The 16,126-nt window shown below is 34.0% G+C and overlaps 1 protein-coding gene and 1 non-coding gene across 2 annotated transcripts; one reads left to right on the forward strand and one right to left on the reverse strand.

Moving 5' to 3' along the window:
* The first annotated feature begins 1,415 nt into the window (after positions 1-1,415).
* On the forward strand, positions 1,416-1,487 carry TRNAQ-CUG (transfer RNA glutamine (anticodon CUG)). The gene has a single exon. It is a non-coding gene; the product is annotated as a tRNA-Gln (tRNA).
* LOC140438832 (uncharacterized) lies at positions 1,434-14,743 on the reverse strand. Its single transcript, XM_072528475.1, has 3 exons — positions 14,366-14,743; positions 8,800-9,891; positions 1,434-1,523 (listed from the first exon to the last, which is right to left on the reverse strand). The coding sequence occupies exons 1-3, from the start codon at positions 14,741-14,743 to the stop codon at positions 1,434-1,436; spliced, it is 1,560 nt and encodes a 519-aa protein (XP_072384576.1).
* Between the last annotated feature and the right edge of the window lie 1,383 nt (positions 14,744-16,126).

The following is a 16,126-nucleotide window of genomic DNA, read 5'->3' on the forward strand; positions in this document are numbered from 1 at the left end:
GATCCTAACGCCACCTACTAATGTACTAACAAATCATACGTTGTTTATTTCTGATAGATATTAAAAATAAGCTCTAAATAAATATTATTTGATAGGAAATTTAATTATTATATAAACCAAACAAGATGTTTAAAAATAATTATTGTATTTATATGAAATTATTTTAAAACGAAAAATTGTCATAAAAGTTTAAATAGATGATTCAATATTTTTATTAATTGGATGACATTTATGACTTTTAAATTTTGACAATCGTTACGAATCAAATTTTTTATTGACAGATATTCTTTTAAGTTTTTTCTTCTCGACATGGGAAATCTAGAATTGCATTCCATATCATATCGATTTATCTAAGTAAGATCCTTTCATGAACTTATACTAAAAATACGAGTAAATGAGGATATAGAAAATACAGTGAAGATTTGATTTCACGTATAGTGCTTCTATAATTCGCTTATAAACGCCTCAATAATTTCATCAAAGCGCCTCAGTAGGAAGCACTCGTCAGAAACTATCTTTTCTATATAATTTATCCTTTAATTAAAAAATTATAAATATTAAAACAACACCAAAACAAACAAACTGTTAGTATTAGTATCGAACAAAATTATTTTCTAAATTCCAAAGAAAGATGAAGAAGTCTCAAGAAGATGAAGATTCTTTTAAAAACATAAACAATTGGTCCGATAAAATAAAATTAAAAAAAACGGTGGTTTAATATTGGACAATGCAAATCCTCACATTACTGGACAAAGCGGCACGAAGATTTCTGTTTGTTTAACTTTTACTCTTTATTATGTAGTTATTCATCTATTGACATTGTTCTTTAATATTATAAATATTACTAAATTTAAATATTCTTGAGCTTGGTAGCCGACGCCTATGACTAGGAATAAATTGAACAGTAAGTCTTGTTTGTTGCCAGTTATTTTCATCTTTTGTTCGTACTTATCAAGAGTTCCTTTTTTTAATATATTACATATATATAATTTTTTAATAAAAATAGGAAAACATTTTTTATTAACGGATATACTTTCAAATTAGAAGCCGTTGTGTGAAGGTATCAAAAGGTTAGGATGCCATCGACAAACATATTTCGAATATTTCAGACCTCTTGTAATCTGAGTGACAATAGAAAACTTTGGCAACCATGGTTTAAGTTTGCAGAGAGAGAAAGAAAATCTGGATAAAATCACTTTGTTGCGCAATTCACAAATGGTCACATTTTGACAGCTGTTAATGTTTCTTCGTGTTTTACACAATTTCTGGATAAGTTTATATTGCAGTTAGATAATCTGTTTTTAGTTGTTATTAAATATTTGTAAGTTTGAGTATTTATTTGTATCTTTTTAAAAAATAAATTACAAATTATCCTAGAACTTAATAAACTCTAAATTTTCTGGATGAGATGTCAAGGTCCTATGGTGTAATGGTTAGCATTCTGGACTCTGAATCCAGCGATCCGAGTTCAAATCTCGGTGGGACCTTATCTTTTTCTTTTCTGTATGTGAATAATGATTATTCTGTTAACAATAATAATACAATCTAATAGTAAAATAAAAATAATTTTATATATTATATTCTAAACCTCAAATTTATTTTCCTTATTTGTACGGTGTTCAATAAATGTTAGGTAATGATAATAATACCCCGTTTGGATTTATAAATAAAAGACTTTTACAGAACTTTTGAGCTTTGTCACTTGAAGTTTTTCATCCACCCATATATTCTTAATACTCAAGCCCATACTCTCAAATGCTTATTGAGCCTACAGTATCCAGTCAACAGCCCCACTATCATCCTAACAATCCTTCGATTCTGGGTTAGTAAGTCGACTGTGAATTTGACTGAATATTTCTTAATGAACTTTTTAGCCTGTGTTTGTCGTGGTGCATTTTTCCACCATTCTAAAGATATATCTTGTATCCATTTATCTGCTGCTATTTTGTGTATATCCGCTATCGCAAATCAGAAATCCGGGTCAACACAACGTTGAAATCCGAAGACGGATTTACTACAAGCAAACATTGAGAGTTTCGGAATATGGTGGTATCAAAGAATATTGAAGGAAAAAATTGAAATATGTGATGTACTCGACCGTTAGGTACTTGATGGAAGTTAATTTTATCAAGCAATAAAAAACTGAAAACTTTTGTTTTCAACACTTTCGCAAATTTTATTATAATTTATTATCACTAGAGCTGTTTCGGCAGAGTGCCTTTCTCAAGTGAGCTATTTTTGTTATGCGTCTAACACTTTATAGTCTTTAACTGGATAAGTTGGGGAGGGGAGAACTATTTGTCTCAAGTTTGTTATTCAGAATTATATATGTATGCTTTAATTTGTTAATTTTCATCGATTCTTATAATGAGAGCTTAAGGCCTTTATTTTGAATGTGAAGAATTTGAAATTCGTTATTAAAATAATGATTACGATCTAGAGGATGAAGTGCATAAGTAGAATCTGTTTTTCTCTTGTTGGAAGCCATTTTGTGTTTTGCTATTCGTTTGTTAAAAGTTCTACACGTTTGACCGATGTATGTTTTTGGGCAGTCGCCACATGTAAGTCTCTATACCCCACTGTGTTAGTGCTTTTTTTAGCTCTTGTTGTTCTTAATATATATATATATATATATATATATATATATATATATATATACATGACATTAGAAGTGTTAAACCCAGAAGGAGTAATTTCTTGAACTTAATTTTTTTGGCAACAAAATGACTATATTTAAAACATGCTATGATAACAATACCAATGTTTTATCTCTTCTACTTTTTGTAAAAATAAAGTTTTATCTTCTAAATTTTTTGTAAAGAGACTGACTTGTGAAAACCAGTTCGTATAGAAATTTTTAGTTATTATTCCTCGGTCTAATTGTATTCAGTGTAAGAAAATGCCTCGAGTTCGAATACACCATAATCGTGTTAATTGTACGGCAATGACGGTTATGCGTGCCTGTCGTGTGTGGACAAACGAAGGTAGAGGAACACGAAGAAGACTAGCTGGTCGACCAAGGCGTACCACAGAGCGTCAAGATAGGCGCTTTAGATTACTGGCTCTGCGAGACCGTTTTGCTACTGCGTGTCAAATTGCTGACCAATGGTTTGGAGTATTAGGTAGACCTGTTAGTATGCGTACACTATACCTTCGCATTCGAGCCTTTGGACTGGTTTCATTCCACCCACAACTAGTGCTTCCTTAGACTGCGGACCACTGTCATCAACGTTTGAATTGGTGCAGAGAACGGCAGCATTGGGTAGCAGAATGGCGTAATGTATCATTCAGCGATGAATCACGATTCTGTTTAGGAATGCATAATGGTCGTAGGATGGTAAGACGCCGCCGTGGAGAACGACGAGATATCGGGTACGCTGTTGAGAGGCCTGTATACAGGACAGTTGGGGTAATGGTTTGGAGGGCTATTGCCTATGGTAACCGATCACCATTTGTGTTTATGCGCACACACATTTACCACAGCTGCGCGTTATGTTGAAGACATCTTACAATATCTCGACGGCCCTCGAGACGTCCTTTTTCAGCAAGACAACGCGCGTCCCCATATTGCTCATCAAACTATGGACTTTCTCCAAGAAGCTGGCGTTAATGTGTTGCCACGGCCGCCGCGTGCTCCGGATTTAAATCCTATCGAAGATGTATGGGATATAATGGGATATATAAGGAGACTGTCCACTTTGCACCATCCTCCACAGACTCTGGCACAGTTAATACATGAAGTTTAAGTTGCTTGGAACGAGGTGCCACAAGCAGACATTGAACATCTCATTTTGTCCATGCCTAGACGTATACAGGAGTGTATTCAGCTACGGGGTCGCCAAACACATTATTAATTTTTTTTTGATTACTTGTTAATAAAAATTCTTGACAACGTTATCGTTTCATTCTTGATGTAAATCTACCATGTTGTCAAAAAATTAAGTTCAAGGCAAGTTCATTAATAAATTATTATAAAATAAATTAGTATAGAAAAAAATAATTTTTAATAAAACTAATAATTAGTATTTTCTCCATTGGTCTGTGAGCATGCCTGTAAGCGATTTGGCATGCTGCCGATTAACTGGTCGAGCTGGGCTTGCGGAATTCTTTCCCATTCTTCACGAGCAGCATATTTTAGTTCTCTAAGTGTAATAGGGGGATTGTTTCACTTCTTGATGCGTTTTTTGAGAACGTCCCAAGCATGTTCAATAATAACGTTCATATCAGGGGAATTCGAGGGCCACTGTAATGTAGATGTTCCTTCTTCCAGAGAATTTTGTACTGCTGCTGTTCGATGAGGAGGTGCGTTGTCATGAATAAACACAAATTCATCACCTACCGCCCCTCGGAATAGACGTAGGACAAGATTTAAAACTTCCTCGATGTACACAGCACCAGTGACTCTTCTCTCCAGAACCAGCAGTGGCGTCCGTGTACCACTCATAATACCACCCCAAACCATAATACTGTCACCTTCAAATGGGACACGCAGTTGGGCTATTTCTAATCGGGCTTGTCGTCCTGGGGCCCTCCAAACCAGTGTTCTTCGCGAACCAGGTACCAAGCCAATTTTTGACTCATCAGAGAACATCACGTCATTCCAGTTAGGACCATGATGCACCGTTTCTCTAGCCCGATGCAACCTTACTATTTTGTGTTGGTAGGTTAGTTTAGGAAAAAGTAGCGGTCTTCTACGATACAAATTTACCGTATTTAGTCTGCGTGTTATTGTTTGCCGTGAAATATTCAGTCTTTGAAGCCTAGAAATTTCTCTGGATATACCATTTGTAGATTTCAGACGATTTCTACGAGCTATCAATGTTATTTGCCGGTTTTGTGCTGCTGTTGTACATCGACTTCTACCCCTTCTGGGACGATCCTTGACGTCATTTGTATCTTGGATTTTTTTTTAAATTTTCGGTACAGCACTCTAAGTATCATCAACAATATTCATGATATAACTTTGACTCAAGCCCTGCTGTAACATAACAATTACTCTAGATCTGTCAAAATGAGATATCACATTTCTAGAGATTTTTAAAGGCTCAATTCAAATTTAAACAAAGACTGAAATAATGTGTAAATACGCTAATCAGTTGAATGTGACCAAAATCATACAAAAACGATTCAAATTTTTTTATCATTTTCATTTAAAAACGCTCTAGAATGAATATCAACAACAGTTTTAAAACCACCATAGGCGTATGTATATTATTTGTACGTATTCCAAGCTTTTGGACATGTATATATATATATATATATATATATATATATATATATATATATAAAAGTATCTTAAGTGTATATATATATATATATATATATATATATATATATATATATATATATATATATATATATATGTTAGATCACTAATCACGTATTTGACTTTTTAAAAAAGAACTTTATTTGTTACAAATTAAATATTAAATTAATTTAAAATGACTACATTAACTGGACTGGTCGAAGTTGCAGCTAAGAGTGGTTCCGGCATCTGAGAATGGTAATTTATATGTTTGGTATGAAGTGCTGAATTGCTGTTCCCATGAATATTGGCCAACGGTTCGTACAAAGTTCTAATGCGTGCTCAGCGGTTTCTATGGGAATGGGATGATGAAATCTGAAGTCGGCGAACTTAAGCTAGTTCAAGGTTAATATTTTCTCATATAACAGCTCCCCTTATTAGTGAAAAGTCAATGCCATTGCTTTGACTTTTACAGAGTAATTGGTGTTTCTGCTTCGCTTTCTTGTTGGACATTGGGTCTTCTTCTGAAGGAGGCTAAGCCCTGAAGTTTCTGTCTAATGGAATTTCTGCGTGGTAATGAAGTTGGACGCTGATCCTGGGACAAGGAGATTGCAATTTTTGGGAATATTTTGGTTCGGTATTTGCAGAAAAGGTATAAGATAACTAGGATAATAATCAGGGATAAGGTTGATATAGTGAATAAGGGTAGATGTTCCTCAATGAATGATTGGCTCATAATATGGTCCAGTTCTTCTGAATATTGGTCCAATTTGTGTTGTGCAATATTTAAGTCATCTACGTTGATCTTACTGAGTTTAAGTGGTTTCAATTTTGATAGGTGACTCTTTGTCTCAAAATGGTCACAGCATCTGTAGGGTACGTTAACTGGGTGACTTCTATACGTGATATTTGTATATTTCTCAATTTGGTCTCTAGCATGAATTCTGGTACTGCCGATGAATGCAATACATTCGGGAATTAATCTTAAGATTGAATTTGTTTTGATTATTTGTGTAGTGACGTCTTTTCTTGCACATTTGATTGTTACTGGTAATGGATCGGAAATGGTTAGTAACCATAAATTTCTGTCAATTTCTTGTACATTGTAACCTTGTGCCAAGAGCATGGACATCTGGCAAGTTTTTGGTAAGTTGCTAAGAGGTTTCAAAAGCTGGGCTTCACATATAGCATCTGTGAAGTGTCTATGGGATACGGAAGAATGTCTGTACACATTCTTTGGTTTTGACTAATTTGTTTGCATTTTTCGGTGTCCATGGGTAAGACATATGAAATTGAATCATCATCTCGCGCTATGTATTTATGAACAGTTGAAAGTATATGATGAAAACCAGTTTGATTATCTAATATTGGTATTGAATATAATTGATACAAGGTGAATATTTCGGGATCAACTAACGGAATTTCGAGAACGAAAACAATTTTTGAATCAAGCTGATAAGCTTGCAGTTTTATTATGTCAATATACTGAGCTATATTTGACATATAAGTGAGTAGAGGCAATACGTTATTTTGTAATGACTGTGAGATTTCTTTTAATGCGTCCATTAAGTCTATGGGCGAAATAATAGAACTATGTAGAATTTGCAGGCGAGAGAATGTTATAGAATTTAGTATATCATTTAAATAATTTTCTAAAAATACGTAGCTTTCCATTAAGGACTCACATAAATCTAGTATTTGTAATTGTGCTTGGTAAAAGGATATGTCATTATTAATGTCCAGAAGTGTAGTCTCGATAGTTTTTAAGTCTTTGTTAAAAGTTTCTTCGTCTATTTGCAATTTTTGAATTGTAGTGTTGAAAGTTCTTATAACTGAAGTGGTAACAGATATTTGATTTTTTAGGAGATTTTCAATTTGAGTTTCATCGGAATTTATCTTATTTATACATTTATTAAAGTATTCGCCATCAGAGGCGTCTAAATTTTCAGTAATAGATTTCCAGATTGTTCCAATACCATTTACTAAACCGCGTTTTAGGCGTTTATTATAAGGTACTGTGTCAGAGGTTATTTCTTTATATTTTAAATTAACGGAGTTTGAGATTTGTTTTAGCAGACTAACATGTGTCTGTACTTCGGCTTGAAAGGCAAGTTTTCTCGGTGTATCCACGTTAATAAATTTTTCTAACAGGTTTTCCAAAATTCTGTCATTATTGGATATTGTAGTTTTGATAGGTAATAATTCTTTGTAAACAAGTAAAGTCCATTTGTCATTAGATATTCGTATAGTTCCTTTTTCATGAAAAAATATTCCAATTGTGTTATTAATTGGAGTGAGGAGAATTTGGGATTGGACGATAGGAAGGAGTCCATAGAATCTGTAAAGGAAAATTATTCAAAATAAGGTTTGAGTCTGTCAAAATTTACTTTAGAGGTTTGGTTAGTTTTGGGGTTAAGGATAATTGCGGAATTTGTAAAAACTTCTTGAATTTCGAAAGGTCCATTAAAAAGATTATCCGATTTTGATTTAATTTGTGATTCTTTTACGTAAACTTTGTCACCAATTTTAAAATCAGGTCTTCGTTCTGAAATATTCTCGTCAAATCTTACTTTCGCCTTTTCTTTCTGTCTTTCTGTTTTTGCTCTGGCTACTTTGTAAAAATATTCCATGCGGTTATTCAGGTCTCGAATATATTTACTCATTAGTGTTTTTTGATTGTATAGAGTTTCTGGTGGTCGGCCTGCAGTGTGCCCAAATATAAGTTCATATGGTGTGAAACCGTGGGTCTTATTCTTTGTGTTGTTATAGCATATTATTGCATAAGGAAGTATAGTAAAGGGATGATCGTTTGGGTTCTCGGCTTGATTTGCTCTAATCATTTCTGAGAGTGTGGCATGAAACCTTTCTATAGATCCATTAGATTGTGGATGGTTAACGCTAGAAAATGTTAGTTTAATGTCGTATAATTCGCATAGATCTTTGATTATAGCATTCTCGAATTCTCGACCGCAGTCACAATGAATTCTTAGTGGTGTTCCATAGTGTTGAAAAAAGAGTAGGAGTGTCTTGACTACTGTTACTGCCTTTTTGTCTTCCAAAGGATAGGCTTGCGTGAATTTTGTCAATTCGTCACGAATAGTTAAAGCGTAGTTCCTAGTAGGGTATTCGAATATATCCATATTTATTCTTTCGAATGGTGTTTTTGGAGTTTCTGTTATGACCAGTGGTCCACTTAAGTTTTTCCTGCAAATCTTAACTTTTTGGCAAATTTCACATGCTTTTACAAATTTCTCTACATCTTTTGTTAAATTCTTCCAATTGTATTTCTGCTTTATTCTTCTGACAGTTTCGTTTATTCCTCGATGTAAGTTGTTTTTACCGCAATGGTAATGATCTAAAATTTGAGGGATTTCGTCTTCGCTGGCTGTTTTAATTATATTTTGACAGATTCTTAATTTTAATTCTTTGTCAGCAAAAATATAAGAAAATATCTCTAGGATAGGTAGTTCGAGATTATTTTCGACACAATATATTTTTGATTCGTCGAATTGATCTTTATTTGCAAAAAGTACAAGAAACAAGTGTGATATTACTCGTTCGGGATCAAACGGTAATGGTATAATAAAATATTTTCGATCTTTTACAGTTTTGCTGTGTACAATATTAATTCTTCGGTTACTATATTCCATGTTTTCTTCGAATATGTCATTCATTATTTTCTCGTGAAGTTCTTCAAGTTTATTTTGCCAAAAAAATGTAACAATATTTTTGTTGGATTTGTCTAATAAGTCCGTATTCGATGTTTCAATTTTAGAATAATCGATTATTGACTTTGTTCTATACAGTTCGATAAACTTGTCAAGTTCTTCGGACATTTTTTCTATATTTTCTTCATCGTCGTCTTCGTTTTCTTGAGTTTCCGTATCATCTTCATTCGATGCATGTAATGAGATTTTTGATTGAAAGTTTGCACAATCCTTGAAATGGTTAATCTTTATCCTTGAGAGGGCATCTGCATTTCTGTTTATTTTTCCTGCGCGATGTTCTATTTTATAATTGTATTCTTCGAGTTTTAGGCGCCAACGCGCTAATCGGCTTCCGGGATCTTTTATCGAGAAAAGCCATGTAAGGGGTCGATGATCGGTAATCAGGGTGAATTTTCGGCCAAAAAGATATGGTCTAAAATGTTTGACTGCCCATACGATAGCTAATAGTTCTCTCTCTATAGTCGAATATTTTGTTTCGGCACCGCATAATGTTCTGGAGGCATAAGCTATGGGTAAATCTTTTCCAATAGGGCCTTGCGATAGAACAGCTCCAATCGCGAATGCACTAGCGTCAGTTGTTAGTAAAAATGGTTCCTCAAAATTGGGATATATAAGTATTGGATCTGAAGTTAAAATATTTTTGAGTTCGTTAAAGGCTTCTTTGCAATCAGAATTAAAAATAAAAGGTACGTCTTTCTGAAGTAGTTTCGTAAGGGGTTTAGAAATTTTGGCAAAATTTGGAATAAATCTTCTATAGTAACCGGCTAAGCCTAAGAATGACTTTATTTCTTTGGTGTTCTTTGGTTCCGGGAAGTTTTTGATGCAAGATATTTTAGCTGGATTTGTTTTTACACCATTTTCTGTTACAAGGTGGCCCAAATATGCTACTTCTTTTCTTAAAAATTCGCACTTGTCTGGCTGTATTTTTAAATTCGCTTTTCGTAACCTTTTAAAAACTTCTGTTAGTCGTGACATGTGATCATGAATAGTGGGTGAGTAGATAATTATGTCATCCATATACACTAAGCATCTTTCGTTTTGTATTCCTAAGAGGATGTTGTCCATTACTCTCTGGAAAGTAGATGGAGCATTCATTAGTCCGAATGGCATGCGAACAAATTCGTAATGTCCATTTTCGACGGAAAAGGCCGTTTTCTGGATGTCTTGTGGCTCGATTTCAATCTGGTGAAATCCAGACGCTAAATCTAGTGTTGTGAAGTATTGGCATCTTCCTAGTTGGTCCAATAGTTCTGATATTTGTGGTAGAGGATAACGGTCTTGTACTGTGAGTTCGTTGAGTTTTCGATAATCAATAACAACTCGCCATTTTTGTTTTCCTGACGCATCTAATTTCTTCGGTACGACCCAGACTGGACTCGACCAGGGCGAGACGCTTTTCTGGATTATTCCTTCTTCTAACATTTTATTAATTTGCGTCTTTACCTCTTCCTTATGTATTTGAGGATATCTATAGGATTTAGTGAAGACAGGTTTAGCGTTGTTTGTTTCGATTTTGTGCTTGATTTCGTTTGTGAAGGTCAGTTTGTCGCCTTCGACATAAAATATATCTGCGTATTCAGTACATATATCTAGAATTAGTTCTTGTTCTTCGCAATTTAGATGATCAATTCTTAGTTGTTCTTTAATTATTCGTGTTCTATCTACTACGGGTTCTTCAAAATCATTTCCGTTGTAGGATAGGATTGTCTCCGAATTTTTGAAAGGTTCGATTGAAATGTCTGAGAATTCGATTGTCTTCGGCATAGCATTAGCATTTAGTACAGAAGTTAAGAATTCTCCATTTTCATCTACATGGACTAATGCATGAGGTAATCTAACTTTTTCTATTTCTTGAGCTGATAATATGGCATCTGTATTTGATAAGTTGCATTTTAGTCTGCATATTTGTTCGGTCCGGCTGTCAATGATAATTCTGTTTTTTCCTTTTATTCGTTTTCTCTCTGGTCTTTCAAGATTTTTGTCTTGATCTCGGTTTTTTACGATAGTATATTTTTCATTTATAGGGTTTTGATATTTTAAGTTTGATTCCTGTTTAGAATCTGATTTAATTTTTATTTTAGGTTCGTTTTGTGTTGTTTCTGTAGGGTGTGTCGGTGTTTTGTCTTTAGGAGGTGTGTTTGTCTCGTGTCCTACTTTGTGAAGGGTGACAGTTTTAAAATTTGTATGCAACTGTCGGGATTTGAGATCTATTACGCATTCATAATGATCTAGAAAGTCTAGGCCTATTATGCCATCGAAATCAATGTCTAAATTGAAAATAAAGACTTTGTGAGGATTATTGTCAGTGAAGGGAATCAGGACAGATTCTGTTATTAACAATTTTTGATCGGTTATACCTTGAATAGTAACGTTTTCAGGAAATCTATTATGATAATTGCGTGCTGTGTTTTCTTTGAAAACAGTGATTCCAGCACCTGTGTCGATTAAAAGTTTAAAAGTGTTGGTAGCATCGTTAATGTAATATAAATTTTTGGAACTCATTGTATGAAATGGGGTTACATGAATGTCTGTTCGGGAAAATTGAGATTCGGGTGAAAGTTGTCCAAGTTGAGTGCTTGGATTTGTTCTTGGATATTTGTAATATCCGTTGAGGGGTTCGTATGATTGGGAGGATGATTTCGATTCTGAAGTGAAAGAAAATCCTGATAATTTTGTGTGTTATCGGTTTCGTAAATGTTATCAGTTTGTGGATTATTTTCTGTATAATAATCTGTTTCATAGTTTTCATAATTATCGGTATTATAATAATTATCTGTATAGTATTCGTCTGTATAATAGTTAGTCGTCATTTCATCAGGGTATTCGTTTAAAACATGTGCTCTTTGGAAGTTTGGGTTTCTTTGAATAACAGATGGACGATTTTGATTTTGATTTTGAGATGAAAAGGAAGGTCTCTGTTGGTTGAAATTTGGATTATTGTACGAATATTGATTCCTATTAGGGTTCTGATTGTTTTGATAGTTGTTAGGTCCATTATTATATTGGTTTTGGTAACCGTGTGGCCTAGAAAAAGTTTGGTTTAGCTGTACGAAACGTGAAGAGCGGCATTCACTATTTAGATGACCAATGCGGCCACAATTTGTACATTTTGTAAACTGAGATGAGGGTCTTCTCATTGGTTGAGAGGGTTTAGGAATAGTTGATCTAGAGTTAGATTTTTGTTCTTCAAAATATGACAATTGAAGTTCGCGTCTAATACGATTGCTTGCTTCAATGAGATCTTTTGGATTACTAGCCCTAATAATTTGTCCTAGACGAGGTTCTAAACCGGTTAAAAGTGTGTTTAGGGCCATGGTATCGATTAAGTCACATTGGGCAGTTTTTTGATCTGGGGATAAATTTGCTACTTGGATCGAGGCGTGCATTTTTGCATTCAGAACTTGTAAACGGTTAAAGAAAGTTAGAGGAGATTCGTTAGATAGTTGTCTTAGTCTTTGTAAGTCTTGTATTAAGGAGGTCAGGTCTCTACTGTCTCCGAAATGTAGATTTAGTAATTGTTTTATTTCTGTATAAGAAATTGGTTTTCTAGAATTAATAAGCTGTGCAGCTTTACCTTTGAGTTTATTTTTTACGTGAATCGTTAATAGAACGCGCTGATCGCCTGTGGCCATTTTAAAAGCACAGTCGCACGCATCTAAAAATGTAGAAAGAGAAATCGGATCGCCTTCAAATTCTGGGATAATAGAAAATATTTCCGAAAGCTTGTATGGTTCGATTTCTTGTTGAGTCTGGGAACGTGTCTCAGGCATTTTTCGAGATATTTTTAAACGAAAATGAAAAATAGAAGTATGGAGAAATATAAAATGTATCAGTATATAAGGGAGAAACAAAATGTGGTGGTATATAAAGGGCAAAAATGTATCAATATAAAAATATCAAATAATATATCAACAAAAATGTATAAAATATACCAAATAAAAATATATCGAGAGAAAATATACCAAAATATAGCAAGTAAAAAAAATATGTCAATAAAATATCAGTATAAAATAGTATGTAAAGAAATATCAATAATTTCAAATATTAGATAATCAACTTGTATTTTCTTTTATGTATCTTGATTAATTGACTTGCAGTATAGTCAATTTCGTAAATTATTATAACAAAATTATTAACGAGATGATTCAAAATCCACTTACATAAAGAAGAACATCGGGACGCCTTGTTCTCTCTGCTCAGCTACCAGGGGCTTCACTAGGTGTTCCTTCCGTAGTTTACAGGAGTGAGGTTGTTCGGAGATGCTTTCTTCTTTAAGGGTTGTCTTGTTCTCTCTGCTCGGCTACCAGGGGCTTCACTAGGTGTTCCTTCCGTAGGTCACAGGAGTGAGGACTTCCGTAGATTCTTTGTTCCGTTAAGGGATGAGAATCCGCCGCTGCCAGTGAGTATACACGTGTTCTAGCAACGTTAACCGGATCCTACTGACTGCGCCAATTGTTAGATCACTAATCACGTATTTGACTTTTTAAAAAAGAACTTTATTTGTTACAAATTAAATATTAAATTAATTTAAAATGACTACATTAACTGGACTGGTCGAAGTTGCAGCTAAGAGTGGTTCCGGCATCTGAGAATGGTAATTTATATGTTTGGTATGAAGTGCTGAATTGCTGTTCCCATGAATATTGGCCAACGGTTCGTACAAAGTTCTAATGCGTGCTCAGCGGTTTCTATGGGAATGGGATGATGAAATCTGAAGTCGGCGAACTTAAGCTAGTTCAAGGTTAATATTTTCTCATATAACATATATATATAAATATATATATGTATATATATATATATATATATATATATATATATATATATATATATATATATATATATTTGCTTAAGTTGTTGTTTAGCTTTCAAAAGCTTTAGTCCTTTCTTTTTTATGTGTTTGGCTATTTTTGATAAGTTGCCTATAGGTATATGTAATCGAGCAGAAAGTACTGGGTGTTTTCTCTGTTGGTGAAAAGACTAATTTCAGGGCCTTCTTATGCAGTTTTAAGATAGAATTTAATATCATTATACAAATAGCAGTAAACAATGGCTACAACGAACAGACAATAAACAAAATTTTATACCAAAAACTGCATAAAAAAGCCCTGAAATTTTCTTTCGACCAACAGAGAAAAAACCCAGTACTTTCTACTCGATTTCTAAAGGTGGAGTTGCGTCCCAATCTACATTAAGTAGCCAAAGATGCTGAATAATAGCCTTCACTATCAAAGTTACAGGATTAAGAACACTATAAGGATCGAATGTGTGAGCTATTTGATTAAAGAGATTAAGTATTGTACAGGAGGATTGGAGAGGTAAAATTTTGTAAAGAAATGGCTCGGATAACTTGCTTCACTGACTAGATTTACTAATGTTTGGAGCCTAGTATTACTCCCTCTCGTCTAACATCCAAAGCCTCCCTAAAGATTTCTTCAGAGTACAGATTAAAAAGACTGGGTGACAAACAACCCTGTCGTACACCACGTTTGATAGGTAGTTTTTCAGTACGACTATCTCCAATTTGGATAGAACCTACTTGATTGTAATATAAGTATTTAAGCAGTCTTATATCGTAGGGGTCAAGTCCTGCTGCCCGCAGACAATTGAAAAGTGTATCGTGTTGTACTCTTTCGAATGTCTTCTCTAAGTCGATGAGACAAACATAAACGTTCTTTCGGAAATCACAGCCTTTTTGTAAGGGAACACGCTTACAAAATAGTACCTCCCTATTTCCTAGACCATTTCTAAATCCAAACTGCTTACTAGCCATTCTACTTTCGCACAGAAGGAATACTCGGTTTTGTATAATTCGTAAAAGTATCTTAAGTGTGTGGCTCATCAAACTGATTCATCGCATCACTGCATTTGGTGGGCCTGCTTTTCTTTGGTAATGTTATAAACAGTGACTCCAACCAATCATCTGGTATTATTCCTTCGTTGTAAATTTTGTTGAAGAATATAGTTAAGAAGGTAATGTTTTTCTCTTAAAAAAAGTTGTTCAGCAGTTTGTTGTTATTTTTTAATTTAATTATATTTATTTCATCTTTTAGCTTTGCTATTTCACTAGCTATGCTTATTGGAGCTCGCATCCCAAGAGATTTTTTACATGTGTTGTTTGTTTTAGAAAGGCAAAGTTTTTATACTAAATTCTTTAATGAGTTATATTATAACATATTCCAGATGTGATATTTATAAAATGTTATTGTTTAATTGACCAAGTTTCTATTATCTTCTGCTGTCATTATCTGTTTTGTTTTTGCACGATATTTTTCCAATATTAACAACTGTTGAGACAGCTTGAGACAAATATTTTCGACCACCATGGAATGTGTCTCAAGGTGGCCTACAATATTATCACCTAATCTGCAATTATATTTTTTATTACAGGTGTCTCGTGGTCGAAAAAGAAAATCTAACAAAGAATTGTTTAGCACAGAGGCTATGAAAAGTGCTGTAGATAATGTTTTAAAACATAACTTTAGCTATAGAATAGCAGCCGAGAGAAATGTGATTAAACAATAAACATTAGTGCGATACGTAAAAAAAGCTAAAGAAGCTTTCTTCTTCTTGTTGTAGTGCCTATCAGTTTCGGATGTTGGCGACCATCATGGCAATCTGTATTTTGCAAACTGCTGCTCTGAACAGATTTGTGGTTGTTGTGTTAAACCACGTACGTAGATTTTTCAGCCAGAAAATCCCTCGCCTTCCTGGTCTTCGTTTTCCTTCTACTTTTCGTTGTAGAATTAATTGCAGCAACCCATATTTTTCGCTGTTTCTCATGATGTGACCGATGTATTCGATTTGGGCTGTTTTTATTGTGGTTAGCAGCTCTAAAGAAGATTCCAATGACGTATTATTGTATATACGATACTCGAAAGGTGTTAAATTATGAACAAGAAATATTTCGCAAACGCAGATTTATAAAACATTAGTGCGAAGTATTATGACATATGGGGCCAAAAATTGGATCATAAACAAGAAAAACAGCAGTAAGATAATAGCAACAGAGATGGAATGCCTGCGAAGATGCTGCAGAGTAACAAGAATGGATAGGAGAAGTAATGACGAAATAAAGCAAAGAACATCAATAGAAACAGACATACTAACATATATAGAACAAAAAAGACTAAAGTGGTATGGACATGTAAGAAGA

This window comes from Diabrotica undecimpunctata, chromosome 4, assembly GCF_040954645.1.
Source record: "Diabrotica undecimpunctata isolate CICGRU chromosome 4, icDiaUnde3, whole genome shotgun sequence".
In the NCBI taxonomy this organism is placed as follows: domain Eukaryota; kingdom Metazoa; phylum Arthropoda; class Insecta; order Coleoptera; family Chrysomelidae; genus Diabrotica; species Diabrotica undecimpunctata.

Bases quoted from the DNA above. Each gene is read 5' to 3' on its own strand.
- LOC140438832 (XM_072528475.1), bottom strand. From the start codon at position 14,743: ATGGCTAGTAAGCAGTTTGGATTTAGAAATGGTCTAGGAAATAGGGAG. The intron at 9,892-14,365 runs GTAATACTAGGC...TTAAAAATACAG, and splicing joins TGGATGTTAGACGAGAGGGA to CCAGACAAGTGCGAATTTTT. The intron at 1,524-8,799 runs GTAATATCACAC...TATTGTTAACAG, and splicing joins TACCGTTTGATCCCGAACGA to AATAATCATTATTCACATAC.